The sequence below is a fragment of the Curcuma longa genome, chromosome 11 (assembly GCF_044706935.1).
Source record: "Curcuma longa cultivar G26 ecotype Majalengka, Jawa Barat chromosome 11, ITB_CL_G26_1.1, whole genome shotgun sequence".
NCBI lineage: Eukaryota > Viridiplantae > Streptophyta > Magnoliopsida > Zingiberales > Zingiberaceae > Curcuma > Curcuma longa.
Window position 1 is genome coordinate 20,560,132 of NC_133871.1, and position 24,942 is coordinate 20,585,073.

General features: G+C 36.3%; 6 protein-coding genes across 7 annotated transcripts; 2 read left to right on the plus strand and 4 right to left on the minus strand.

Moving 5' to 3' along the window:
- Window positions 1-346: 346 nt before the first annotated feature.
- On the plus strand, window positions 347-6,159 carry LOC141840695 (uncharacterized). Its single transcript, XM_074728750.1, has 10 exons — window positions 347-491; window positions 762-799; window positions 1,366-1,415; window positions 1,520-1,585; window positions 2,441-2,481; window positions 2,684-2,820; window positions 3,308-3,398; window positions 4,513-4,584; window positions 5,472-5,584; window positions 5,738-6,159. The coding sequence occupies exons 1-10, from the start codon at window positions 412-414 to the stop codon at window positions 5,866-5,868; spliced, it is 819 nt and encodes a 272-aa protein (XP_074584851.1). The 5' UTR covers window positions 347-411; the 3' UTR covers window positions 5,869-6,159.
- Window positions 6,160-8,248: 2,089 nt separating this feature from the next.
- On the minus strand, window positions 8,249-9,079 carry LOC141841898 (uncharacterized). Its single transcript, XM_074730097.1, has one exon. It carries the CDS (start codon window positions 9,077-9,079, stop codon window positions 8,522-8,524), a length of 558 nt encoding a protein of 185 aa, XP_074586198.1. The 3' UTR covers window positions 8,249-8,521.
- Window positions 9,080-9,129: 50 nt separating this feature from the next.
- LOC141841900 (uncharacterized) lies at window positions 9,130-9,723 on the minus strand. Its single transcript, XM_074730098.1, has one exon. The coding sequence runs from the start codon at window positions 9,515-9,517 to the stop codon at window positions 9,278-9,280; it is 240 nt and encodes a 79-aa protein (XP_074586199.1). The 5' UTR covers window positions 9,518-9,723; the 3' UTR covers window positions 9,130-9,277.
- Window positions 9,724-11,870: 2,147 nt separating this feature from the next.
- Window positions 11,871-12,629, minus strand: LOC141841069 (small ribosomal subunit protein uS9-like). The gene has a single exon (XM_074729193.1). It carries the CDS (start codon window positions 12,561-12,563, stop codon window positions 12,126-12,128), a length of 438 nt encoding a protein of 145 aa, XP_074585294.1. The 5' UTR covers window positions 12,564-12,629; the 3' UTR covers window positions 11,871-12,125.
- A 205-nt stretch (window positions 12,630-12,834) lies between these two features.
- On the plus strand, window positions 12,835-18,915 carry LOC141839668 (uncharacterized). Of its 2 annotated transcripts, none has more exons than XM_074727470.1 (12): window positions 12,835-13,047; window positions 13,129-13,216; window positions 13,440-13,539; window positions 13,645-13,718; window positions 13,824-13,895; window positions 14,087-14,164; window positions 14,849-14,970; window positions 16,400-16,472; window positions 16,975-17,036; window positions 17,108-17,491; window positions 18,278-18,377; window positions 18,462-18,915. In XM_074727470.1, the coding sequence occupies exons 1-12, from the start codon at window positions 12,962-12,964 to the stop codon at window positions 18,660-18,662; spliced, it is 1,440 nt and encodes a 479-aa protein (XP_074583571.1). In that variant the 5' UTR covers window positions 12,835-12,961; the 3' UTR covers window positions 18,663-18,915. The 2 variants fall into 2 exon arrangements, with proteins under 2 accessions (XP_074583571.1, XP_074583572.1); XM_074727471.1 differs by having other exon boundaries at window positions 18,283-18,377; window positions 18,462-18,602.
- A 381-nt stretch (window positions 18,916-19,296) lies between these two features.
- On the minus strand, window positions 19,297-23,280 carry LOC141837310 (uncharacterized). Its single transcript, XM_074724736.1, has 6 exons — window positions 23,194-23,280; window positions 22,297-22,437; window positions 22,031-22,199; window positions 21,043-21,166; window positions 20,044-20,257; window positions 19,297-19,786 (listed from the first exon to the last, which is right to left on the minus strand). The coding sequence occupies exons 1-6, from the start codon at window positions 23,278-23,280 to the stop codon at window positions 19,685-19,687; spliced, it is 837 nt and encodes a 278-aa protein (XP_074580837.1). The 3' UTR covers window positions 19,297-19,684.
- Window positions 23,281-24,942: the final 1,662 nt, after the last annotated feature.

Sequence of the window (24,942 nt, forward strand, 5' to 3'; positions counted from 1 at the left end):
TTGATATGATTTTTAAAAATTATATAATATGTTTTGACACTCAATCAAATTTTATTTAGTGTAAAAATAAAGTTGTCCTTAGACCAATGACTCGTATTGAGACGTTACACATGCAATTTAAATTTTGATTAAGTTATGAGTTTTTAAAAAAATAATGAATCATTTTTATTGTTTTATTCATTTACAATTAATTATTTCTTCCAAACAAATTTTGGTGTTAATTAACTTGGTCATCTTTATTAAACATTGCGTTAATTTTTTATAGTAAGCCCAACAAACAATTTGAATTTCTAACCCAAATATATTATATCGGCCCAAGAGTTAACGAGGTCCGGTTCAACTTGTTCGTCTCCTAAAGAAACCCTTCCCCTGCTGGGCTTCGAGGCGGTGCCGCCGCTCGTTCCAGCTCCGATGGGATACAATCGATCGCGCCGCCCTGGGAACCGCTCTGATCGTCGAGGGCAGGCAGGTACTAGCCGGGGAACTCAGTGGTAAGTCCTGCACCTTCTCTTCCTCTTCCTCTTCTTAGGGATTCGCTTCGTTAGTGGCGCGGTGGCTCCACTTGCGAGTTTGCGAACGAGATGTCTATTCTCAATTTACATTTTCTCATACAGTTAAATTTGTTTCAATAATTGCGTTGAATCTTTGTGTTTGCTCATAGATTTCGGCACGGTTATAGTTACGTTGGTTTGGTTAGTGGTATTGTGATTATGTATAGCTATAGCTATGTATGACTTTTTCTTCTGAATGATATTTTGCAGGAATGAGGATCTGAACAGTTCCCTGCGAACACATGAAGGTATTTAGTTTTCACTTGATAAATGAAACTTATGATACTCGTAGTATCGTTATATTCGTGTGCACTTACGTGCTGTCTGTATTTTATTGGACATGATTTCCATCCTCGAAATTAGAAAAGACAATGATGATCCTGTAATGGGGTTATGCTGCATATAATTAATAGCAAGAATCTTGTGTATTGTCAAGGCACCTTAAAGTTCATTGTCATGGACATGAACTTATAGAAAATACATACGTTTTGTTTTATACTCTGTGAACTCTACTTTTCAGCCTTTTGTACTAATGATTCTCTTTTACCATATTTTTCTTTGGACATGATACTAGCATTCATATCAGCTAATTTCTATAATTAGATTTAACAATAGCAAGCAATATATTGATCTTTGCATGCCCAGTTAGCATAATTTCAGCAATCGTTTATCATCAAATACTTGGAAATTGTGTTGTCTCAGTTGATTGTTTTATACACCATATATGAGTTTTGGATAGACATATAGGTTTCCTAGAAATTTAGCTGCTTCCTTTTAACTGGAACTATTCAAGATGATATGTCAATTATTGCAGAAGATGGTCATGAAGAAACTAATACTCCAAGGATTAAACTTGCAATGTGGGTATGTGTTAAACTATGCAGGACGTTAACAGTTTTAATATGTGCACTTCTAAGTTGCCTGAACTAGACATCTTCTACTTTCTTCCTATGTCTTGGCTAAATCAGGATTTTGGACAATGCGACATTAAAAGATGTACTGGTCGCAAACTGTCAAGATTTGGATTGTTGAGGGTAAGTGTTTTATTATTTGAATCGTTTTGGAATGCAAATCTTAGGTTGTTGATTGTGGCCAAATTAGTCTTTGTCCCATAGGTGGATTTTGTTTGAGGTTCCACTTTTTTTGTTGACTCGGGTTTTGTCTTTTTGAGATTTATGAAGTATATACCAAACAAAAAACATCACAGCTAGAATTAGCAATTTGGTAAATTGTATTTTGGAACAGGGGTCTGAGAATGAGCAAGTTAGCAACCCCTTGCCTTCTATCCATTTCCCTGTGGATTATATATTTGTGAAGTATTATACCAAACAAAGAAGCATTACAGCTAGAATTAGCAAATGAGCAAGTTAGCAACCCCTTGCCTTCTGTCCATTTCCCTGTGAATTATATATTATATATATTTTTTATTGATATATATCTTTCCAAGGTTTCAAAGTCCTTTTTTATGCTTTGCATTTACCTCGAAGGTAAGCTTTAAAGATTTTCCCACCATTCAAGGTACTTATTGAGGGAGTTAAGTTTGCACGCAGGAAAGGGGTAAAATTGGGTTAAGTGTGCAGCTTTGTGATTTTACAGAATAATGCATACATTTATGTATACTCTTTGATGACATTAAATATTCTTTGAATCTTGTATTTAGAAATTTTACCTTATTTCTGATATTTACAAAAGCAAGGTATTCTGCTAATTTTTATTTCCAAAATGATTGTTAATCACCATTAACAAATAAAGAACCAAGATAGCCAAGCCAAATTTATGTGCTCTTTTTTCATTCAATGTGGCAATGAAAATAGAGTGGTTGATTATGCTGATGCATCACTATAAATTGTTACCTTAGTTTACTAACAATTTTATAATATATTCTACAGGAACTTCGTGTAACTAATGGTTTTGGTGGTGTTGTCTTAAGGTATGTCTCAAAAAAGTCATATTTTACTTTTCTAATCTCCTACAATATCACTGTTGATATATACATGTAACGTTCTCAATAAAATTATACGACAAGGATCTAGTGGATCATTACTCATCCTACATTTTTAGTGCGCGATAAAGTTTTGCATTCTAAAATACACAACTTTTGACATCTCTTCTTTTTTTGCATTCGTTGGCAGTCCTGTTGGGAAGCAATGTGTATCCAAGGAAGATCAGGATTTGATTGAGAAAAAAGGACTTGCTGTGGTGGATTGCTCATGGGCACGCCTGGATGATGTTCCTTTTATTAAACTTCGCTGTGGTGCTCCTCGCCTTTGTAAGACCTGAAATATCTCATTAGTCATTGTATCTTTTGTTTCTTGACATAATACAGTTCAGTATCTTCTTTTAGGGTTATAGTATTCACTAAGGCAAATGATGATTTGATTATGATCTATTTTTTGGGGCTTTGACATTCTAAGTATTAAAAATGTGATAACACATGATTTAAAAATGGTTTTTACTTCTTGAGCTGTTGACATGCTCACAGCTCAAGTGTAGCATGGTGAAAGTCTCATCAGTGCGGGACGAACAGATATTTTTTCTTCTATTTTGTTTTTGATATAAACATAGTTGAATGGTACTATGGAAGTGCACATTCCATGGAAATTTATAATTAATGGCTATGTCTTGATCTATAAGTTTCCAGAAGCATGTGTAATAGTTATGTCCAATCACATTTCATGTTTCTATAAATTATAGGTTCTTATAGTCTATAAACCTATGCCATTCAGATTGAGTGTTTTTTGCTTTGATTAATGCAGTGCCTTGGCTGGTGGCAGCAAATCCAGTGAATTATGGCCGTCCATGTGAATTATCTTGTGTTGAGGCTCTGTCAGCTGCTTTGATAATCTGGTACTATCTGGTACTAACCCCTGTTATATTGTTGTGGTGGACGTCAAATTGATTGTTTTTTGAACTGTCACACTTACCATTGTTATTGATTTATTTGTTATTATATTATGTTATTTTATTTGAGTTTTTTTTGGGGAGGGGGACTATTGGTTCATAGCTTGTTACGTTAAAACTAGTGATTCACGTGAAGTGAGCTTATTCACAGGTTAAAAAAATTCTTTAAAAGTTAATATATTTAATATGTCAAGTGTTTAGCCAGAGCTATCGTTTAGTTTAAAATGTTCTCTTATCTTTGGTTCGGAAACAAAAGAATTTTGGTACTTTCAAGGATTCAACATCAATCTCATGACTTGCGACACCAATTCAGTTGTATTAGTTATCCGTCCCACCCATTTATCTGAGCTATAATCTCATTTCACCCAGCATTCTTTTTACGCAGCAAATCTTGACAGAAAGGTAATGCATACATCAACTATATCCCATGGTTGGTCCAAATTATGGATTGACGTTTACTTAAATGGTTTAGCAAAAATTGTTGAATGTAAGATGATTTTGAACTGTTACCTAGTAGGGATAGTTGACCTGATGAACACAGTTGTGGGTGGCCTTGTGACCTTCAAGTATTTGGTATTGTAGAACTCTTAATGATAAGCACTTTACACTGATTTAACCACATTGAATCTCTGAATTAATAGAATTTTGCATCCTCTCTGGTTCTAGAGCTAAAAGGTTCATAAAAGAAATTGTGGGGAAAGACAACCTCTACAGCACGCCTTTTTATAATGCTCAGGCCTCCAGGCAAAATAGCATAAGCAATTTATAATTTGCAGTGAGCTCAAATACCCATTGAATAGAAAGTAGAAACATTAAACTAAATGCCCAAAATATGTCTTTATATGGAATTGTCGTGCTTTATTTTTTCTTCATTCTTTACATAGAATAGAAAAATGTGGAAATTAGGATTTAGCATGATCCGGTTTCTGCTTGTTGCAACAAGTAAAATTTCTAAAAGATTATGGTGCTTGCAGTATATAATGCCCATCTCAGAAGTACTATTCAAGTGAATTATTTGGTTTTTAAAAAAGTTCAATTTGTGCTTCCACATTTTTGTCAGCGGTGAGGAGGACACAGCAAATCTGCTGTTAGGCAAATTCAAGTGGGGGCACTCATTCTTGTCTCTCAACAGGTATATGCACTGGCGCGAGATGCTGTTTAAAATTAGTCTGAGTTGCTTATATCTAAGCGCTATGCCTCCATTAACTGAAAAATAAACCTCTTTAGCTGATCTTAATTACTTTTTAAGGTGTTTATTAACCATTTGTGAAAATTGATCAGCTTGGATGTAAAATGCTTGATTCTTTCGCAATGTGTTAATTTGATGTGGGATTTCTTTGTTTTAGGTGAGCGATCATAGTACAGAAAGAAAATATAGTTGCATGGAGAGGCTATTGAAAATGATACATTATTATGAAAATTTACTATCAGAATTACACCATGGTGCATATCATAATGATTCTTTTTTCCTTCTAAAAAATTGCTCCTATCAGTGCAACAAGATAGTGTTTGGTGCAGGAGATTAGCCATGGTGTTGTCTCTGCATATCATGTGTTGGTTACAAACTTAACAGTATGACAAGTACCCTACCCTAAGGCAGCACCTTTGTCTACGTCATGTATTATGAAACTAGTCCTGGTATATTGCGTTTCTCATGTTCATTGCCAAAATAATTTATTTTTATACTTTTGAGGAAAATCTTGCTAATTTCTAATGTAGGTCAATGCCTAAAAAATTCATGATCACTGCTTATTTTTCCAACTATTACTCTTGGAAGTGTGATTCTAACTAGGGTTATTGGATGACTCTACTCTTTCGTGTTGGAACCATTGTTACAAGGACTTTTTTAGTCAAAACGATTATGTTGAATATAGGTAGGTCTACCAAAGTGTTAATGCAATCCAGAAATATGTATAACGTAGCTGACAAACTGAGTTTTGCTTTTATGGAGACATTCTTAACATGCTATCTATTATGTTACTACTTATTAATCATATATAGGCTCGTTGTTCTCTGCAGAGAGCTGCTTAATGCATATTCCAATTGCCAGACTGGATCTGAGGTGATTTCTTTCCAGAACTCCTGGTTAGCTAGTAATTCACGAATACCGAAGCAACCACCATGCCTAGAAGGTATAGTATCATAATACAATGGTTTATTACTGTATGGAAATATTCTTCAAGAAGCTTTTGTTTGAAGTCAACAAGAGACTGTTTTATCTCATTAGTTTTCCACATTATGATGCAAGTCAAAACCTAAATGAGTTGTTATCTGCTACACCGCAGGTACACCCAATGCATCTCCATGTTCGGATCCATCTGGTAGTGATTCGGAAGAAGGATTGCCGCCGCTAGAAGAGAACTTGAACCACATGACATTACAAGAGAGTGAAGAAAGTGAGGAAGAAAGTGAATGAAAGGTGCAGTTATTACTGAAATTTTATCCGAACTATTTGCCTATTAACTTTAAGCTTGGGAGGTTAGGAAATTCATGCGAAGAATACTCAAAGTTTCAGAAATTATTGTAGATAATCTTGAGATAAAGCTGGGATATCTCATGCTTCCTGCATGACTGCCATGGCTAAAAAGTTGAGAGTGAATGAACATTTAGGATAAAAGAATTGAACGACCGTGCCAACTGCACACTTGCACTATAGTTTTGTAATATAAATTCGAATGATATTTAATTTGGTGGAATAGAAAAAAGTTGCAGCAATTTTACTGTAAATTTCAATGCATGTTCTTCGTTGTTGCTTTCATTGCCGCTTGGAATAGCCTACACAACCTTTTGAATAACACATGACATCTCAACAAATCCAGAAAAGTGAGGGTTATTTTGTTGCAATGGACACATCTAAATTTATTTATTTCTCTTGTTTGGCAACAAAACAACAAATTTTATTTACAAAATCAGAAAAAAAATCTCCAACTCCCTTGTTAACTAGTTTTCTACTCATCGTTAATTGTGTTGTTTCATCTTGTTTAGTTAGTATAAATAGTTTTTCTTGCTTTCTCCTTCATTGCTTCTCACTAAAAGGTGAAAGGATGAGAATTCGAGATGATGACGATGAGAATACCTACAGGGTTTGCTTCAGGATGAAAATTCGAGATGAAGATGATGATAAGACCTACAAGGTTTGCTTCGGTGCTGGAATCGTCCAATGCCAGGTTAAACTCTCACTGTAGTCGCTTGAGGCAGCAATGACTGTTGCGACTGAAGGAAACTTCAAAGCAATGGCGGCATTGAAGTCTTGAGCAGCGGTGTCAAAAAATGAAAAATCTAAGTAGCTAAATACTAAACATAAAATTAATATTACATGAAATGAAAAGCTATAAAAGAGAGGTAAATCATGATATCGAACAACCTCCTGTGGGGGCAATTAGAGATTAAGCCTCAAAAAGCTTTAAGGTAGGTTTATTCTCACAGCAAGAGGTACTAGCAACTGAACCCAACAACTTTTCTTCGGCTGATCAACATCATTAACATGAACATGAATGTATTTTCCTTAGAAGATATCCAAGCAAAAAAACCACCCAATTTAGGACAAGACATGCTCAAGATTACCAAACTCTTTTGCTGAGGATAATATCTACTCAAGCTCACCCAACATTCACTGTTTTTTTTTCTTCTAATACTCGTATTGAGTTTAAATCAAATATCTGCATCAAACAATGATACCCTAATCAACAGCAGGTGCACATCCAAAGTTGCTGCTCTTTTTAGGAAAGCCATTTCACCAACAACATGCTTAATGCAAAGTTACTGGATGCAAACAACAGTTAGAATAGAATCCCGACAAATGGAAAGTAATTACTGAACTTTAGCATGAAACACAAGTATCATTTACACCTCCATGTCTTGACTTAGAAATGGAGGTTTATGAACACAAAAAACATATCATATTGCGTAATGCCAAAACCAGCTTGATCAGCAGTTTGGAACTACATTCAAGAAAACTGATTCTTTCATCATGTTTCCTAAAAATTAAAGCATGCCAAAACTGATTCTAGCTTCCAGTAATCCCTACCACTAACTTCAGTTCTGGATGGAAAATCATGAACCATGTTTCACTTGTCATCGATCACGTTTGCACTCAGTTGAGGTACAGACTCAGTTAACTAGTAGGTGTTCGAGTACTTTAGTACAAAAATACATTTTCAGTTATTTACCAAACTTCTGGATGAAAAATCCTAAAACCATGCATTCACTTCTCATTGATCACATTTGAGTTGAGGCACAGACCCGGTTAACTACACTAAAGGAAATCATCACCAAGATGGAATGCGCCAATGTTTCCTTCACCAAATGGTGATGTGGCCAACAACAACAACAGCAACCACTGTAACTTTGTACCTATACACACTGTAACTTTGAACAACCACGTAATTGGTCGTCCCAATAATTTGGAATCAGCTACATGAAAATCTTATCCTAGCAAAAAAAATAGGATTAAGATTTATATCCAGGGTTTAAATAATCTTAAGGGTATCCATTTAGACTAACCTAATGCAACTCTTAACCTTTTTCATCACTGACTTTGTAGCAACTATCAGATATGATCAAAAATGAAATATACACATGCTTAGACTGGAATGAAAAGATATCTGATACTAACATAGAAGAAACACAAAAGGAAGCATATTATTTTCATCTCAAGTAAGATAAGATGATACTTACATGCATAGAGCAAACATCGAAGAAAGATCAGAATGAACAGATAATAGAAGTGAGAATACAATCCGAAATATGGCAATAGGGAAGATAAAATGTTAATTAAGTTAAGAATGAACATCACATGAACAACACAGAAGCTTAGTTCTTAGATTAAAATACCAATTAGTGTCATTTTAGCTAAAACAAGATAATGAACTTGCACCAACCATTGATCCTACACCGAAGGACAATGTTTGTTTTAGGAGAAAATTGAGAACAGGCCAACAGAACCATCAAGCGCTTTAATTTATGCTTGAAACAAAAAATGCATTCAATTAGTTCAACCAGTTTCGTTGCTAAAGATAGGCAATAATGAACATGAAAATGGTGTAAAGTTGAGACCTTTACTTATGTTTCTACTCCAGCGCAATAGTGGCGCCGACCGCCTTGAGTTTGGCAGCGATCGCCTCCGCCTCCTCCTTTGTCACCCCGGTCTTGAGCACGACGGGGGCCTTCTCCACCAGCTCTTTGGCCTCCTTCAGCCCCAAATCGGTAAACGTTCTCACCTCCTTGATGATCTTGATCTTGGCCGCCGCGTCGAACTTCTCCAGCTTAATGTCGAACGCAGTCTTCTCCTTCTCCTCGACAACGCTCGCAGCTTCGGCTGCCTGACCCGGCGCAGCGGAGGGGAACCCGGCGCCGGACTGCACCAGATTATGGAGGCCGAGGCGGAGGCGGAACAGGATAGAGTAGTCCTTGCGCTCCTCCTCCGTCAGGGAAAGAAGATCATCGGCGATCTGCTGGAGCCTCTGCGTGCGGACCTCGGGCGCCGCAGAGGAGAAGGGACGGGCGGCGGCGGCGGCGGCGGCGGCGCAGAGTAGGCGACGGAGGGGTACCATTTTGTGAGGTATCCGCTTTCGCGTCTCTTTGCTATGTAAAAGGGTGATTCGGGTAAAATCCGGATCCGATAACATCCCTTATTTCTTCTTTTTTATTTACACTCCATTTACCCAGCAAATTTAAATTAATCATAATTATTCCGCTTTTGTTCCATATTTTCTAGCGAAGATATATTTCTGAAATACTTCAGAAACATAGATATATTTACACGTCTCCTTTTTTTATTCCCCTTTCAAAATCAGATTTGGATTTCGAATTCCACGATGGATCCACTAAGCAGAGAAGAGCCCATCGAAGGCGGCGGACCCGACGGAGCTCCTCGGCTCCACCGTCCTGCGCACTTCCTTCAAGGCCATCGCCACCGTCTTTATCGCCACCTCCGTGGCGGAGAAGGAAGCCAAGAAGCGGACGCGCTCCTCCCGCCTCAGCCCGCGCTCGCCTTTCTCCCACCCCTCGCTCCTCCTCCTCCTCCTCTCGTTGTCCTCGGCCACCAGCAGAGCTATGTCGGACATTTTCGCGAACACCTCGCCTGCAGCTCTCCGCCCAGCCCAAAGCAACCGTGATGCCGTGCGCCGATGGATCGGGACTCAGGCGTGGATTTTATAGGGGGGATTCGGAGCGTGAGATCAGCGTGGAGGTCGGTGGGGTTTCGGATAAGGATGAGATCGGTGAGGCTTTGTTGTGTTATTGCTCGCTGACCGACTGCCCACTGCAATTGTTGTGGGCTTGCCTGGGGTTTTCCTGTGGAGCTGCTACTGGTTTTGATGCCAAAAACGGGGGCTAAAATGTATAATAACAGAAAATTCTTCAAATTTTCTGAATTCATTTATTCTTTTCCTAGTGGAATCATCTACTCGTTCACCGATAGATATTCACTCATAGAAAACAAATTTGGTATTTTAAAATAATATTATATAAAATTTAGTGGGAATTTAACAATATCAAAAGCATGAGGGTCATTTAGAAAAGGTAGTTAAAACATAAGGGTACTTTGATAATATCAATTTGAAAAGGTAATAAAAACGTGGGCATTTCAAAGTCTCTTTTAAATCTGATTTGATGGAAATGCCAAGTGTTGATGCCGAGATCCACCGGAGGGGTGTTTTACTTTAAATTTTCAACTTATGAGGGGCATAGTATAATACTCTAAATAACAAGCGGTAAAATAAAAATGTGAACACATCAAGCACCTTCCTGGAAGAAGCCTCCTAGATATCTCAGGGCAAAAGGAAAGGCGTTGCCGTGCGTGGTGGGCCCTTAGGCTTAGTGGGGTCGGACCGACAGATAACGTGTCGATCAATTATCGTAACTGCCATTAGGCGACGTGTCTTCCATTAGAAAAACCAATGAATCAGATGAGTTATCTCCGGCATGACTTGGCCAAGTCATCGTCATTAATTAACAAGGTCTTCCTTAATCAATATTTAATAAAGTTATCTTTACATTATCTCATATAATTTTGTATTGGCCTAAATGCCATAAGAAACCCTACCTGTAAGAAACCCAAACACTGGTACGAATCTAGATTGACTTGGTCACAAATTATAAATTTAGGAAAGCTGATTAAAATTCATTCATAAAGTACGATTTAGGAAAGGTGCTGAACTGCTTAAAACAATTAGTCATTGAAGTACCTATGCTGACATAAAAGTTTACACTAAAAATAATACTATAATTTCAATTTGAAGGACAGCAATTGATCTAACGAGGCAAGTATAATGGGTTTCAAATGTAAATGCAAGTAGGACCCTAATCCATATGGATTATTGGATAGAAAACATCACAAATGCCTAAACAACTGTCTAATTGCCATGGTAATGGAAAGTTAAACATCTTCCAGTTGGAACCAAACTTAAACATTCTTGGAGAGTGGTGGAACACAAACCGAGCAAATTTATCAAGTGGTGATCACAATTGCACAAGCAAAGTGGATGTTAGCAAGCATACCCAGGTGCATCCTTGGTCGCTTAGTCATGTCCATGTTACAGTTGAAATTGTCACAAGCTGATCTCATTAGTGTTGCTTGCCCACACTGTCAACCATGGAAAAGGACTACAATGGTTCAACATGAAAAAAGTGGGCATGTTGTCGACCATTTTGCCAACACTGCTGAAACACCTCAGGTTGCCTAACATGATCATCAGAGATGACTCTCCAAGTCCCAACATAGGTCCTTGGAATATGGGTCTATTGACTCCAACAAGAGATTTTGAAAGTGGACTACGGAACTGAGATATGTCTACATCTTTAACAATACTTCCTTAGCCAAGAAATATGCAGCCAAACGGATTTTTCATTATCATCATCAAATGGAGCATGCCAATTATTTAGAATTGGCTACGTAACTCTTATCCATTGACCTATATGAAACATTATATCTGTGATAAGATCGTCTACAGATAAAGATCTTGAACTAGCCACTTAAGAATGCAAATACCCTTTTTGATCTATGTAAGCAATACTAGTGTGATCAAAGAATGAGGACGCAGGAAACTGATGACAAAGCTAGAAATGTCTAAAGATAGTAATGTATTTTGATATTCAACAAAAACAGGCAATTTATGGATCATATAGCAAGGGCAATGTAAGAGTTTTAGCTCCAGAATACACAGTAACTGGTAACCGGATAATGATTATGCAATAAGGAATCATATGCATATTTAATTAGCTTATGATCACACAGATAATGATTATGAAAATAAAACAAATTCCTAACTTGTAGAAATCTTGCAAGGTACAAATGGTTTGTTTAAACTAATTTTAACAAACAGCAGACAAGCATATTCTGCGGTTTGTTTACGGTTCTGATTAACAATTGATTCACATAACTGTTAGATTGAAAAAGAAGCCTCTCCGGCATTGACATAAAATGCAAAATGTTCAACTGCGATAGATGGCATGACATAGATGATTAACATTGTATGCGTCAGAGAAAAATAGCTTCTGATATATCTTAAGCCTACAATGGATAATAAAATCTCATAATAGCGATACAGTGTAATAGATAAGCTAGTTCAAAATCAAGATACTAAACATGATCCAAAACCAACATTCAAAGAAGAAACAGCAAATAAAAGCATGAGAAGAGAGGAAAGGTTTGAAATTGCAGACCCTGTGGATCTACCGGTACGATTTCTGGAAGCGAGCGCGAGCGCCACGACCACCAAACTTCTTGGGCTCGCATCGGCGGGGATCAGCAACGAGAAGTGTCCGGTCGTAGCGCACGAGGATGTCTTTGATCTCCTGCTTGGACTGCTCGTCAACGTACTTTTGGTGGTAGGCGACGAGGGCCTTGGCGATGCTCTGGCGGATGGCATAGATCTGGGAAGTCTTACCACCGCCCTTGACGCGGATGCGGATGTCAACTCCCACGAACCTCTGCCGCCCGAGGAGGAGGATCGGCTCGAATGCCTTCAGGCGGAGGATCTCCGGCTTCACCAGCTCGATGGGGACGCCGTTCACCTTGATCAGGCCACGGCCTCGCTTGCAGTGCGCCACCGCGACGGCTGTCTTCTTCCTGCCGAAGCACTGAACGGATTCCGTTGCCGTCGACGCCATCGTCGCCGCACGTGCTCGAGTAAAAGCAAACCTACAGGAAGAATGAGATCGGCGCGGCGCGTAGCAGAGAATGAGAATTGCAACGCTCGACCAATCCACGTGTGTATATATAAATAGTTTTCGGTGAAGCCCTAATTCGAGCCAACAAAATAAACCGGGTCGGCCAACTATTTATTGGGCCGGATTATTTACTTCAATTAGGGCCCACGTTTGTTACTTGGGCTTCTATGTGCTTTGACCCAGTAAAGGCAATCTGATTCCACCAAACCACAATCCTTCCGATCTCGATGCCCGAAGAAAACCTAGGTTTACATCGCGTTCGCAGAAGCCAGGAGCGAAGCCTCCTTCCCGTTGCCAGCAAGCATTTTTAGGATCATTTTCATTGGAGGTGGTAATTCATGGCGAGGAAATCCAGCAGCAGTTGCTGCGCCATCTGCGAGGGTTCCAATCTTGCGTCAATTTGTGCGCCCTGCGTTAACTATAGGTGACTGCTCTAGTTTGGTCACATAAAATTGTGCATTTATGGAAATTTGTCGTCATATGCTTATGCTTTGAAAATTTTCAGATTAAATGAGTACAGTGCCTTGTTGAAATCTCTGAATAGCGTCCGTCAATCTTCCTATTCCAAGCTCTTCGATTTTCTTGAGAAGAAGGTTCGTTATCGTGCCTATTGATATTGTGGCGTTTGATTTTGTAATGTATTGGATTGTTTTGCAGTTTGAATCAGTTTACTTTTGATCATTTTGCCCTTCTTAATTATATCATCATGCAAATAATTGTCTCACTTTAAATTTTTGACAGCATAAACTCATCTTCTATTTTGATTTTCTTCTGGTGGATAATTAGGTTTGATTTGTTTTCATATTTGGTCTACAGAGAATAACAGATGAGCAAAATAATTGGATATCGGATCAAAATGAGAAACTCAAGAAATTAAAGGAGCGACTAACGTACTTAAAGGCAAAACGTGTAGAAGGTTGGCCTTTTCTAGGCAATGAACGTCAAGCATCCCTGCTTGTGTCAAGGATGCTTCATTATCTCACAACCTAATTTTCTTGAACTTTTTTTATTGGTGTTACAGATAAGGCTAGGGTTGCTGAACAATCAAATGATCTGAAGTTGAAATACGAGTCATTGGAGTTGGCATTTGAAATAGTGAGATAATGATCTTTTTACTGTTTGTGCCCTCTGATTCCATATTTTCTGCATTCATATGAAGCTTTATCTGATCCTCGTGTTACTTCTGACTTAACATTTTAGATGAAAAAGAAGCGCACAGATGTATTGGATAAATTTAATACTGATCTGATATACAGCCAGCGGTTAGCTTATGTAAGATCCTTTTTTAATGGTGGTGTTTAAAATTTACATGCATTTTTAGACTTCTAAAGTTAAACACAACATGTTGCTTCTGTGGTTTCACTATTTTTCTTAGTTTCTCGTACGCTTTATCCTCATTGTCTCTTTGCCGATTATGGTTTTAGCTGACATGAAAGAACTTTTTTTTTTTTTTTTTTTTGCAGATGGCTATCACTTCTGAACTTTTTCATCGGCAGTCAGTGATTGTAAAACAGATTTGCAAGATCTTCCCTCTTCGCAGGGCAAGTACTATTTGACTCTTTGACATGATGACTTTGTTGATGTGATGGATTGGCTTCATTTGCTAATGGGGATACCACCCCAAATGGATGGTCGTGTACTTGTCCTTTGATGAAGTGCTTATTGAGAACATGATGCTATTTTATTTTTCCTCATGTTTAACAAGTTTTCATTTTGTTATTATATTATAACTTATTTAGTTGTCTTACTATCTGCCCAAGTAACACAAATGGAAAGTAACATCTTGCAGGAGTTTACATTTATAAAGATGAATAAAACCATTTATGCATCAGAAAAATGCATATAGAATCCATTACCAAGATAATAAATGACACTTTTGTTAATTTTAAAGTGATACATTTTGAATGAAGTAACCAATCACAATATGTATCTTTTTCTTTTCTGCTATAGCAGGATGTGTGTTTATTTAATTGCATGGAGTTTTTGAACAATGATGTCCAACATTTGTTTTTTAATCTTATCTATTGTATTCTGGCTCACAACTTTCTTTCCTTGCTCTTTTGTATAAAAATATATATATATTTTTTATTTCTGAAGATTTACTTATGGGTTCTTTCTCTTGTAATGATCTGAGCATGTGAAGGTGCACCATTTCCTATTGCGTATTACAATTTGAATATATCTAATGTACAGATTACTGATAGTGTTTCTTATTTGATTTACAGGTGAACTCAGATGGGAAAAAAGATGGATCAAATAGCATGTGTGACCAAATATGCAATGCTCGCTTACCTAGAGGACTGGATCCACATTCTGTACCTCCTGAACAACTTGCAGCTTCTTTAGGGTAATTCTCCATGATTTCATGTTAAGTTTTTTGCGTATCTTTTTCCCTGATTCTTATTCTATGTCAATATATATGTGAATTGAAGTAATTCCCGAGATCTTAGTTTAAAAAATTTAGCTATGCGCTTATTTAGTATGGCATGACTAGAAGCTTGAAGAATCATTCACTATTTCACCTAATTATTTAGTTAGGAAGATGTATCTTTCTTATTATATATGTGGATGATATTGTCGTTACTATTAGTAATGATTCTATTGGGACTTTCAAGATTAAACACTTGAATAACCGTAACTTCCTCGGTATAGAGCTTCTTACACTAAAGGAAAAGCATTTACATTTCTCAATTGAAGTATATACTTGGTATACTTGAGAAGGCTGGTATGCTAGGAACCAAGCGAGTTGATACTCCTATGAGTCCTAATGGCAGATTGGTACGAGGATAGAAGCCACTAATTTATTACGGAAAGTACAGAATAATTAGAGTACTGAACTACTATAGTTACAAGACCTGATATTTCAGTCAGTACGAACAATCAGTCATTAGAAATCTCATGTTTCAGGATTATCCAACAAATTCTTCTATAGATGATCAAGATCGGGCTACTCCATTCTTTCATGAGGTGATGTAACATCTGTGAAGACAAGAAACAGACTATCATAACTTGATTGAGTGCAATTGTGGAATATAAGTTATGACCCTAGCTGCATATTATTTTATCTGGGTTAAATAGATGATGTCTAAAAGTTGGGGCATCAAACATGCTCTTTTAAAGCCGATGAAATTGTATTGTGATAATCAAGTTGCAATCCACATAACCTCTAAGATCAAAGGAACTGACAAAGCGCATAGAGCTCAATGGCCACTTCATGTGAGAGAAAGTGTAGTCTAATAGAATTGTCATTCTCATTGTTAGCTCTAATATTAGCTATATTGTATTTTTAAAAATTCTTAAAGGATCCTAAAATTGAGAGCATTTATAACAATCTAAGTTTCCACATATACTGAACCAGCTTCAAGAGAGCCTTATAGGCCTTAATATAAATCCCATTAGTACTAGAGACTTATGTAATTACAATTACTAGTACAGGATTGTAAGTTTTTTTACATTGATGAATAATATAGATCAGCAGAAGGGACTACCATGGGAAATATCCCTGATCTTTCCTCTTACAGTAAGAAACTCTTGCAGTAGGAAAACACATCTGCTTGTTAACTGTTACATGTAGAGAATCTGCAGCATTTGCTATGTTAAGTTCTGGTAAGTGATTAGTATTACATGATTGCACACTGTTGCTGCATCAACTTTTCCTGGTTTTGCCAACTTCAGGTGGTGTTAATTTATCTACTTTCAAATATTGGTGTTTGTGTATTCTAGATGGTGCATGGCTCTATTATTCTGAATTAGATATTGTTTTGCATTCCAAACAGGCACATGGTTCAATTGTTGAATCTGATTGTTCCAATTTTGGCTGCTCCAGTTCTTCATAACTCTGGTTTTGCGGTAAGCTATATTATCTCATTATATCTACCAATGAGAATTAACAAGATAAAGAAGTTATTACAGGATCAACAACCAAGATCCAGTAACGTTATTCAGGTCTCATGATTCATACCTGAAAGACAAGCTAACATTTTTTTTTCAGGAAAAGACTACTTAATGTAGGATACTTCTATACAGTTGTTACATTCTTTTTCACGATGAAGTTAAATTAATGCATGAATTACTATTTATGGTTTTCTTCAGAATCATATAAAATTTAATTAATATGAAAGGGTGGCAAAACTTAGTGCTTGGCTGCTTTATTGTGCTCATCATTGCTAAATTTACTTTGATTGAACACTTTTTATGGTTTATTTTTTCCGCTTGCAAGTTGATGGTAGATGTTGTAGCATATTTTTAAGGCTATTTCATTTCTGCTGGACCAAAGTGAAAGAAATCACTACACTTTCTTATACTTTATCATCATTTCTCCTTCGAAGTGTAAACTTATCTCTTTCTACAGGGGTCTTGTTCACGGATATGGCAACGAGCCTCATATTGGGATGCTTGCCCGTTCTCACAGAGGTACTAATTTTTTTTTAAAAAAAATCCTATAATACTGACTTTACAACACATTTGATTTCTCTATTTTGCAGCAAGGAATATCCACTTTTCATACCACGACAGAGTTTCTGCACTTCAGGCGGAGAAAATTTGTGGTCTGATAGAAGCTCCTCAAATTTCGGTGTTGCTTCAGTAGAATCTGAAAGCAGACCTTATTTAGAGAGTTCCAGAAGTAGTAGTTTTAATTATTCCCTTGCTTCACCACATTCTCTTGAAAATCACACGGACCTGCAGAAAGGAATTTCCCTACTCAAGAAAAGTGTGGCATGCATCACAACATATTGCTATAATATCTTGGATCTGGATATGCCTTCAGAAGCTTCTACTTTTGAAACATTTGGTAAATTGTTGGTTCTTCTATCATCTTCAAAGGAATTACAGTTGATCAGAAACTCTTTGAAGATGTCTTGCTCAAGGTGTGAGTTCAATGTTTTAATTACCATGATCATGTGGACTTATACATGTCTTTGGAACTCATTTGGCTTTTTCCCTGTTAACTTTTGTAGTCACCATAACTAAGAGAATGGTTGCATATACAAATAGTTTGCCTCTCTGATTATTTTGCTCACTGGTTTAACTTTGCTATTTTTGCCTTCAATGTACAATAACCATCTTATTAGGTAGTGACACTGTGGAAGCAGTCTTAAAGTTATTAGTGTGGTCACTGTAGATCCTTCTAGAAGATTTATTCCTCAATCATTTTGCCAAATTTTATATTTGTTTGTATGTGTGTATATATACCAAACAACTAAGTCGGATGTTTGCTGTTGACCATTATTTCAATCCTTCTGAGATGAGGAGAGGCAGATTAATACTGAAGTCAAATGATTTATTGTGCTGTTTTAGCAGGCAAACCAAACTCTGTGGTTTATACTTTGATGTGCACTTCTTTTAAGTAATCACAGTTTTTTCTTGAGAAGAATAGGATGATTGGTAGCATGATTGAAGAAATCGACTCAGCAAAGCTTATCCCTGCATGTTCAGTTATAATGGCCATCATTTTCTTTAGTTTCAATTGCAACTTACAAGCCCTTTTTGACGTGTAGGTACTTGCATGCCCAAGTTAGATTTCTCCTATTATTGTTTAGAGAAACTGACAGAACCGAAAGATTTGCAAAATGCTGTTTAAAATGACAGAACTGATAGTTTAATCTGAATTACAATCAGTTGTTTAAATAATTATTGATATCACTTCTATGCAGCTCAGAAAAACAAGCTCAGCAGCTGAAGAGTTCCGTGTGGAACGTAAGCTCAGCGGTTAGTCCCTCAAGTAGCCTAGTCGAGAGCGAACAGTCCATACTGGTCAGCTTTAGTAACATACAAACTTTGTGCTCTTCACTAATGACATAGATAAGATGTCTAACTTTGTTATTCTCTGCTGATCAGTCAACTGTTGATGATAACAACTTCTCAACCCCCAATTCAAGTGTCATCTGCACAACCGAGGTGATTGACTACGTAAAGCCCAAAAGTCTCGAGGAAGGGTGGGACATCGTGGAACATCCTACACTTCCCCCGCCCCCATCAGACACTGAGGACGTTGAGCACTGGTTGCGGGCTATGTACATAGATGTCACAAAGAAATAGTGAGGTATCTTTGTCCTGCTGTCCATAATCTTCATTATTTTCTCATGTATCCATTTTATCCAACCGAAAAAATATTCTACATTCATGTAAATAGCTAGTGATCTTTAGATTAGGTGATGGCCGTGTTTGTGGCATTTTTGAAACTGGAATCGTCAGGGCACAGTGGATTGTGTATGGTTTAATGAAGTAAATCATCATCATGTAGATAAATAACTCACTGGTAACCATGCAATTGCTTTGCCTGTGTGTGTGCATAGTATGGACTGAACTGTCATCCACTTGCAATTAAAGAACGTAGGAACGCTTCTTGCAGTAGGTTGTAAAAATGTTTGTTTTAAGTGTTGGTGGTTGACTTTACGGAAAATCAGAGTCAATTAATTTTTTGGTTATTTGACGGAGAAATGGTTTTGGCTCGAAATGAGCGGAAGTTGTTTAGTAAAAAAAAAGTCTTTACTAGTATTTGACTTCAGGGAAAATCATAATCAATTTAATTCTTTTTGGTTATCCAATGAAAAATGGAGGCAGTAGTGGAAATTATTTTCTTCATAGTTTACTGCTCACAGAATATTGAATTCCACTTCGCTCTTTTATGATGCAGCATAGCAATGTACTGTTGTTTGTCAAACATGTTCCATATAAAATAACGAAATTGCTGCATCTTAATATTGATATGAAAATACATAAAGGATATCATCATTTATCTATTACGATCATCATCGCCTTCTGTTGGTAGCAGTTGCAAAATGTATACGTACACAAATGCTTTCGAAACATTACATATGTAGACTTTCAAGGATCTAAGTATTTAACTATAGAACACTATTTGTTGCTCTAAATCCTATACAACCTTATTTTGTATTTGAATCATGGAAGTACCATGATGACACTATGTAGCCTTTCAAGATCGAAATAGTTGGCTATAGAACATTAGTTGCTCCCAAAAAGGCTAAAGAAGTGTTGTTTTGCCTCCAGAAGCTTTCTATCCGACACTAGTAGCCTTTGGGGTTTTTTGGTGTATCGAACTAAAGAAATCCAAGTCCTTCTAACTCTTTGACATGAGCAGGTGGAAGGGGTGGTGGGCACCAATCTTTGACTGAACCATCGACATCCTCGACTAGGTACTCCTGTTTTTATGTTTGGAAAAAATGATCAGACATCTTGAAGGAACATAAAAAAATAAAAAGAAACAAAAACATAGCTTTAAGGTTACAAAAACTGGAGCTGCTGGAAGCAACAATTGGGAAAAGATAACATACAACAGTTTGCTCATTAGGCAATATTTATGCTGGAAACTACTAAAGCAAGGAGTCTATATATCACTGTAGAATGTAAATGATCAAAGGTGATAGGCGAACTAATTAGTATGCAAAAGGCGGCTCACTCTCATCAGCAATTGTTTTCCTCGTGTGCAAAAATGGCACTTCCAAATTTGTTGGCCAAAAACTGATGCGATTGGAATGGCATACAATATGCCAATGAAAGGGATAAGCCCTATGACACTTAACTCCATAATGAACAACAACTCTAGCCAAGCTTGATCAGCTACTGCTATGGATCCACTGAGCTCAACAAATGCTTTGAAACACTTATTCCACCTGCAGAATATGCCAAATAAATCCTTGAACAACAAATACATGTATACAGCTGAAAATGGGAAATCAACAAGTAAACAAATTGATGTAGTTATCAGATGGGTTAAGGATAGGGCTATGAATGAGCTGAGCCGAGCTCGACTGAGTTCAATCTTGGTTATTAAAATCCTTATCAAAATTGAGCTTGTTACCAAAGCTCAATTAGAGTCACTGTTTTAGTTAAAATAATGATCTGATAAATAAATTTTATTATTTTCTCACTTTTAATATATTATAAATAATATAAAAATATATAAATGTGTATAATATTTTTAATATATTTGAATGAAAAAAAGGAATAAGACTTTAGACAAGTAAATAAATAAGGTTATTTATGATTTGTTCACGAGCTTTGTTTAAGCTCACTAATATTTAAGATTGTTTGTTTAATTTATTTTTCATCAAACGAATATAAACAAACTCTTATTGAGCTGAGCATAGAGCTTGTTCGCAAACATCCTGATAAAGTGTGTAACCTAGGAGTTCCTTTTTTATTTGACGAGCCTGTTTAGATCACACCTTTAGTTTGTTATATAAATTATTTCACTTCCTTCTTTTGAAGCAGAAATGCGACGGATCAAATTTAATTCTAAATCAACCATGATTTTCACTTTCCTGCCCACAAAAGAAGCTTTCAGAAATTGCAGAACATGAATATAAAGATTGGCAGGAGAAATTCCAAGATTTGAATTCCATCTACTATGAATGTCTGACTTTAGAAATAAGCAACAAAAAAATCAGAAAAATACCAGGATCTGTTGTAAAGGATATGTAAATCTTGATATGATTGAGTGTCGCGCTTGAGTTTTCCTAGATTATAGCAAGCCATGAAGAACCCGGAAAATCCAAGAAGAAGGCAACATAGTAGCGCCGCTATGAATACAAAAACAAATAGTAAGAACATTACTACAAAAATAGACAAGTACTCTCCAAACCAACATTTGTTTAAGAGTCCAATAGATTCCAATTCATAAATATATGGCAGATATATCTTCGAGAGACAGATCTTTACTCTAAAGGACTAAATTAGTTGGAGAATTTTCTATGACAATCAACATAAATACATTCACTGCATATTTCTATTCTTTGCATATGCTAGGCTTTTAAACAGTGTTTGAGGGTGTATCCTGCATGAATAATATGGAACTTATTTCCTGAGCATTTTCAGACTTGACTAGATCGTTTTTAGTGAAAACTCAGCAATAATAAATCTAAAATCAGCTAGTGTAGTATTCTTTTCATAGTTTTAAGTAAAAAGTGAACTAAATGCAACACAATCCATTGTTTCAAGAGTGTGATTTGTTGACTTGACTGAATCCATATAAAGATGTATCATGATTTCCATGGATCTGAAATCATCAACTCTTTGGCCTAAACGAGCATACTTATCATAGAAATGGTATATTACAATGTTTTACTTAGATATCATGCATGAAATCTTGTATCCATACTCTACATGCTTCATCCTATTTGCCAGTTATGCTCCCATCTAATTCTTGTTTGAACATCAATTCCTGCTTAAATTAAGAGTGACCAACTCTTGGATCTGATTTTGCACTTCCTTCGAACAAAATTCCAACTTATAAATACATTTAAAATAAAATCACTCTATTCCTAGAACAAAAAATGTATGTTTCACCAAAAATTCAGAACTGGATTGTGTTAACTATCATTATGATTTTGTCATCATAATCATCAGCATCAGCAACTGCATTAGAGTGGACAGAGGAAACATACCACGACTATAATAGAATTCTGTAGCATAAAGCCTGCCTAACGGCCACCAATAGTAGTATTGGTAGTAGAAATAGTCGTAAAAAGTTCCACCATGAGAATAACTGAATCTGCCAAAATAAGTCTCGCTTCCACAAACCAAGTACCAGATATTTGCCAACGAACAGATTGTCTAGAGTAATGCAGTTTGATCATGTGAGAAAAACAAACAAGATATGATGTTCTCTACATAATAATGAATTAATAGGACGAAGTGAAAGCAAACCTACAATTTGAATCATTGCAAATGCGCATAGTATATTTCGAAACTTGAGGAACTTGAGAATTCTCCCTTTTCTTTCTGGATGAATATGTACCCTTAGATAGTAGGGAGCTTTGCAATCTGTACAGTTGGCAAATGCAAATCTTTCCTAGAGAATAAGAGATTTGTGAACACAGATATATTGGGAAAATATATTTTTTTACAAAAGAAATAAAACAGAGAATGTATACCATAACACAAATACAAAAATGCTAAGATGGGTTTTGTCGAATAAGATCTAGTTCATTACTTAATATTCCTTCTTGAATTTGACATTTCATGACTAATCACCTAGACTATTCCTTTAACAACACCAAAGAGACTGAGAAACTACAGTAACTATTATTCATACCCAAATTAGTGAACATCCATGCTCCATGCAAATTTTTTCTCTGCAAATGCATGACTATGTTACTTGTTTGAAATATGTTTATAGTCCAAGCAATCAACTAAAAACACTTGTTCCCGTTAGGAACGAATATTATAGAGGTTGGCTTCTGAATATGCATGAGTTGTGCTCCGGATTTATCCGATAGATGAACCAAGAGGAAAGATTATCTATCTTTATATAAAAAAAACTAAACTAAACTAAAAGCACTTGTTTGGAATCAAAGTTAATTATTATTTAATCTGCACCAATATGACTCTTAATAGTCTTGCATAAAGCAACCAGTCAACCATTGAGAAAAAAGAAATTCAAAATTTTCTCGTCAAAGCTTGATATCTTTTGTGATGACTCAAATTTTTCTAATTTATGTTATTGTCACTCCCCTCGAGTACTCTTCACATACTCAAGCACACACACACACACACACACACACACACACACACAGAAAAAGCAGGATCAGTACTTTTCTTAACTCACCTTTACAGCCCTATGATAGTCCAAGCATTTTCGGTGTACGAACTTCGAAGATCCGTCGCATTTGCAGGGTGAAATGAGATCCCTCATTATTCATGATTACAAAAGAAGAAGCCAAAACAATTCAGAAACCTTTTTTTTGCCGAAAACCCTTCATCCAAGATCACTCTCCTTTTTCTAGGTTACAATCCGAACCTTGTAAAAAGATTTATATGATAGTTACATAATTGTGACTTTTTGTCTTTTTTTCCTACGCATTATTTGCTTTTCTCTTGCATCAGCAGTCCTTCTAAATCCACTGACCACTGGAGAGTTATTGCATATCTTTTAGACAAAACAGAGTTTGACAATCATTTCTATGGATTAAAGTGTAAACATCAGATATAAATTGTACTCAGGTGATATTGTTTTTTTCATTACAAATTGATATACATTTTTTACAATTGAGTACATTTATCACAAGTAATTTAAAATATTTTTAATAACAATAAAAATTCATAATATGTTGAATTATCACTGGAACACAATTAGTGTAACCAACAATTCAAAATCTACAACTCAAACACTTGACCAAACACAGTAGATGAATCAAACCATGTCATGCAATATCTATAATACAGTCGATCTGTCATCCATTCAAACAAACTGTTACAGATAAGATATGATCAGTTTCATCTATCTATTCTGAGTCAAAAGAACAAGAGCATGCACCCAACCATTTTCTCACCATCTCCCTCAAAATCTGTACTCCTGAGACCAGAAGAACACACTGACCTGCAAAGTCATACGTATATATATAAATTAAAAAAGTACCAGTCGAGGTCAAAGCTCAAAAAGGCTGGCTCAGAAATTGCTGCGTGCACTCATGTGCCATGCCCATGCATGGCCCACCCTCATTCAATATATGATTAGATTAAATTAAATCAAACTAAATTTCAACGTAGTAGCTGCTGCTGATCATGCCTCTCCAATCATACATGCCATGTGGCATGCACATGGAAAGCTGCAGTGTTCGTGCATTTCCTCCGATCCTCACCGCTGTTGCAGCATGTGTTTGGAAAACGATGAGTTGTAGTAATTTGAGATTTGATTCACAAACTATATGCTCTGTAAAGCAATAATGAGCTGTGGAATGGATAAGTTTTCTTGGTTGTCTTCCAATTGTAAAGGCTGAGTTTAGGCGCAGCTATTGGAACATCAGGCCTTATCTCTCTGACTTACTCTCTGTCTAATCTGAGCACAGATTTGAGTTGTTCTCTTGCCTGGTCGGCAGAGGGGGCCCTACCGCCAAAAATTCTCCTTCCCTTAGCTTCCTTCTTGATGTGACAAATTAATCAGTTTATTACAAGGTAATTAATGGTGTAATAATTAATACTATAGTTATAATGATAATGAATGCGATCCTCCTTTACAGACCATATATATATATATATATACTGATAATCATATATTAGGAAAGTGGATATCATTAGTTTATAATTTTTATATCTATATTTGTTTAAATTAAGTATTAGCAGTATCCTTCACATTTCACAATCATGGGATTTAGCAAGGAGAATAAGGGATTAAGAGAACATATACAATCTAACCATAGCACATCCCTATTCTTAGCTTGCAAATTACATGCTAATAAAGTATTAAGTGTCTTTTAAGTTAATCGACTTCTATTTTGGCTCCTATCTAATTTTATATGGATGATCATTTTTAATATCACTATAGGAAAGAGAAATTTCACCAACTAAATTTAGTGCG

Excerpts from the sequence above, each read along its gene's own strand:
- LOC141839668 (XM_074727470.1), top strand. The coding sequence starts at position 12,962 with ATGGCGAGGAAATCCAGCAGCAGTTGCTGCGCCATCTGCGAGGGTTCC. Across the intron at positions 13,540-13,644 it reads AAAGGCAAAACGTGTAGAAG|ATAAGGCTAGGGTTGCTGAA; the intron begins GTTGGCCTTTTC and ends TTGGTGTTACAG. Across the intron at positions 14,971-16,399 it reads CAACTTGCAGCTTCTTTAGG|GCACATGGTTCAATTGTTGA; the intron begins GTAATTCTCCAT and ends CATTCCAAACAG.
- LOC141841898 (XM_074730097.1), bottom strand. The coding sequence starts at position 9,079 with ATGTTATCGGATCCGGATTTTACCCGAATCACCCTTTTACATAGCAAA.
- LOC141841069 (XM_074729193.1), bottom strand. The coding sequence starts at position 12,563 with ATGGCGTCGACGGCAACGGAATCCGTTCAGTGCTTCGGCAGGAAGAAG.
- LOC141841900 (XM_074730098.1), bottom strand. The coding sequence starts at position 9,517 with ATGTCCGACATAGCTCTGCTGGTGGCCGAGGACAACGAGAGGAGGAGG.
- LOC141840695 (XM_074728750.1), top strand. The coding sequence starts at position 412 with ATGGGATACAATCGATCGCGCCGCCCTGGGAACCGCTCTGATCGTCGA. Across the intron at positions 1,416-1,519 it reads GGATTAAACTTGCAATGTGG|GATTTTGGACAATGCGACAT; the intron begins GTATGTGTTAAA and ends TGGCTAAATCAG. Across the intron at positions 2,821-3,307 it reads CTGTGGTGCTCCTCGCCTTT|TGCCTTGGCTGGTGGCAGCA; the intron begins GTAAGACCTGAA and ends TGATTAATGCAG.
- LOC141837310 (XM_074724736.1), bottom strand. The coding sequence starts at position 23,280 with ATGAGGGATCTCATTTCACCCTGCAAATGCGACGGATCTTCGAAGTTC. Across the intron at positions 22,438-23,193 it reads ACTATCATAGGGCTGTAAAG|GAAAGATTTGCATTTGCCAA; the intron begins GTGAGTTAAGAA and ends CTTATTCTCTAG. Across the intron at positions 19,787-20,043 it reads GAAAACAATTGCTGATGAGA|GAGTACCTAGTCGAGGATGT; the intron begins GTGAGCCGCCTT and ends ACATAAAAACAG.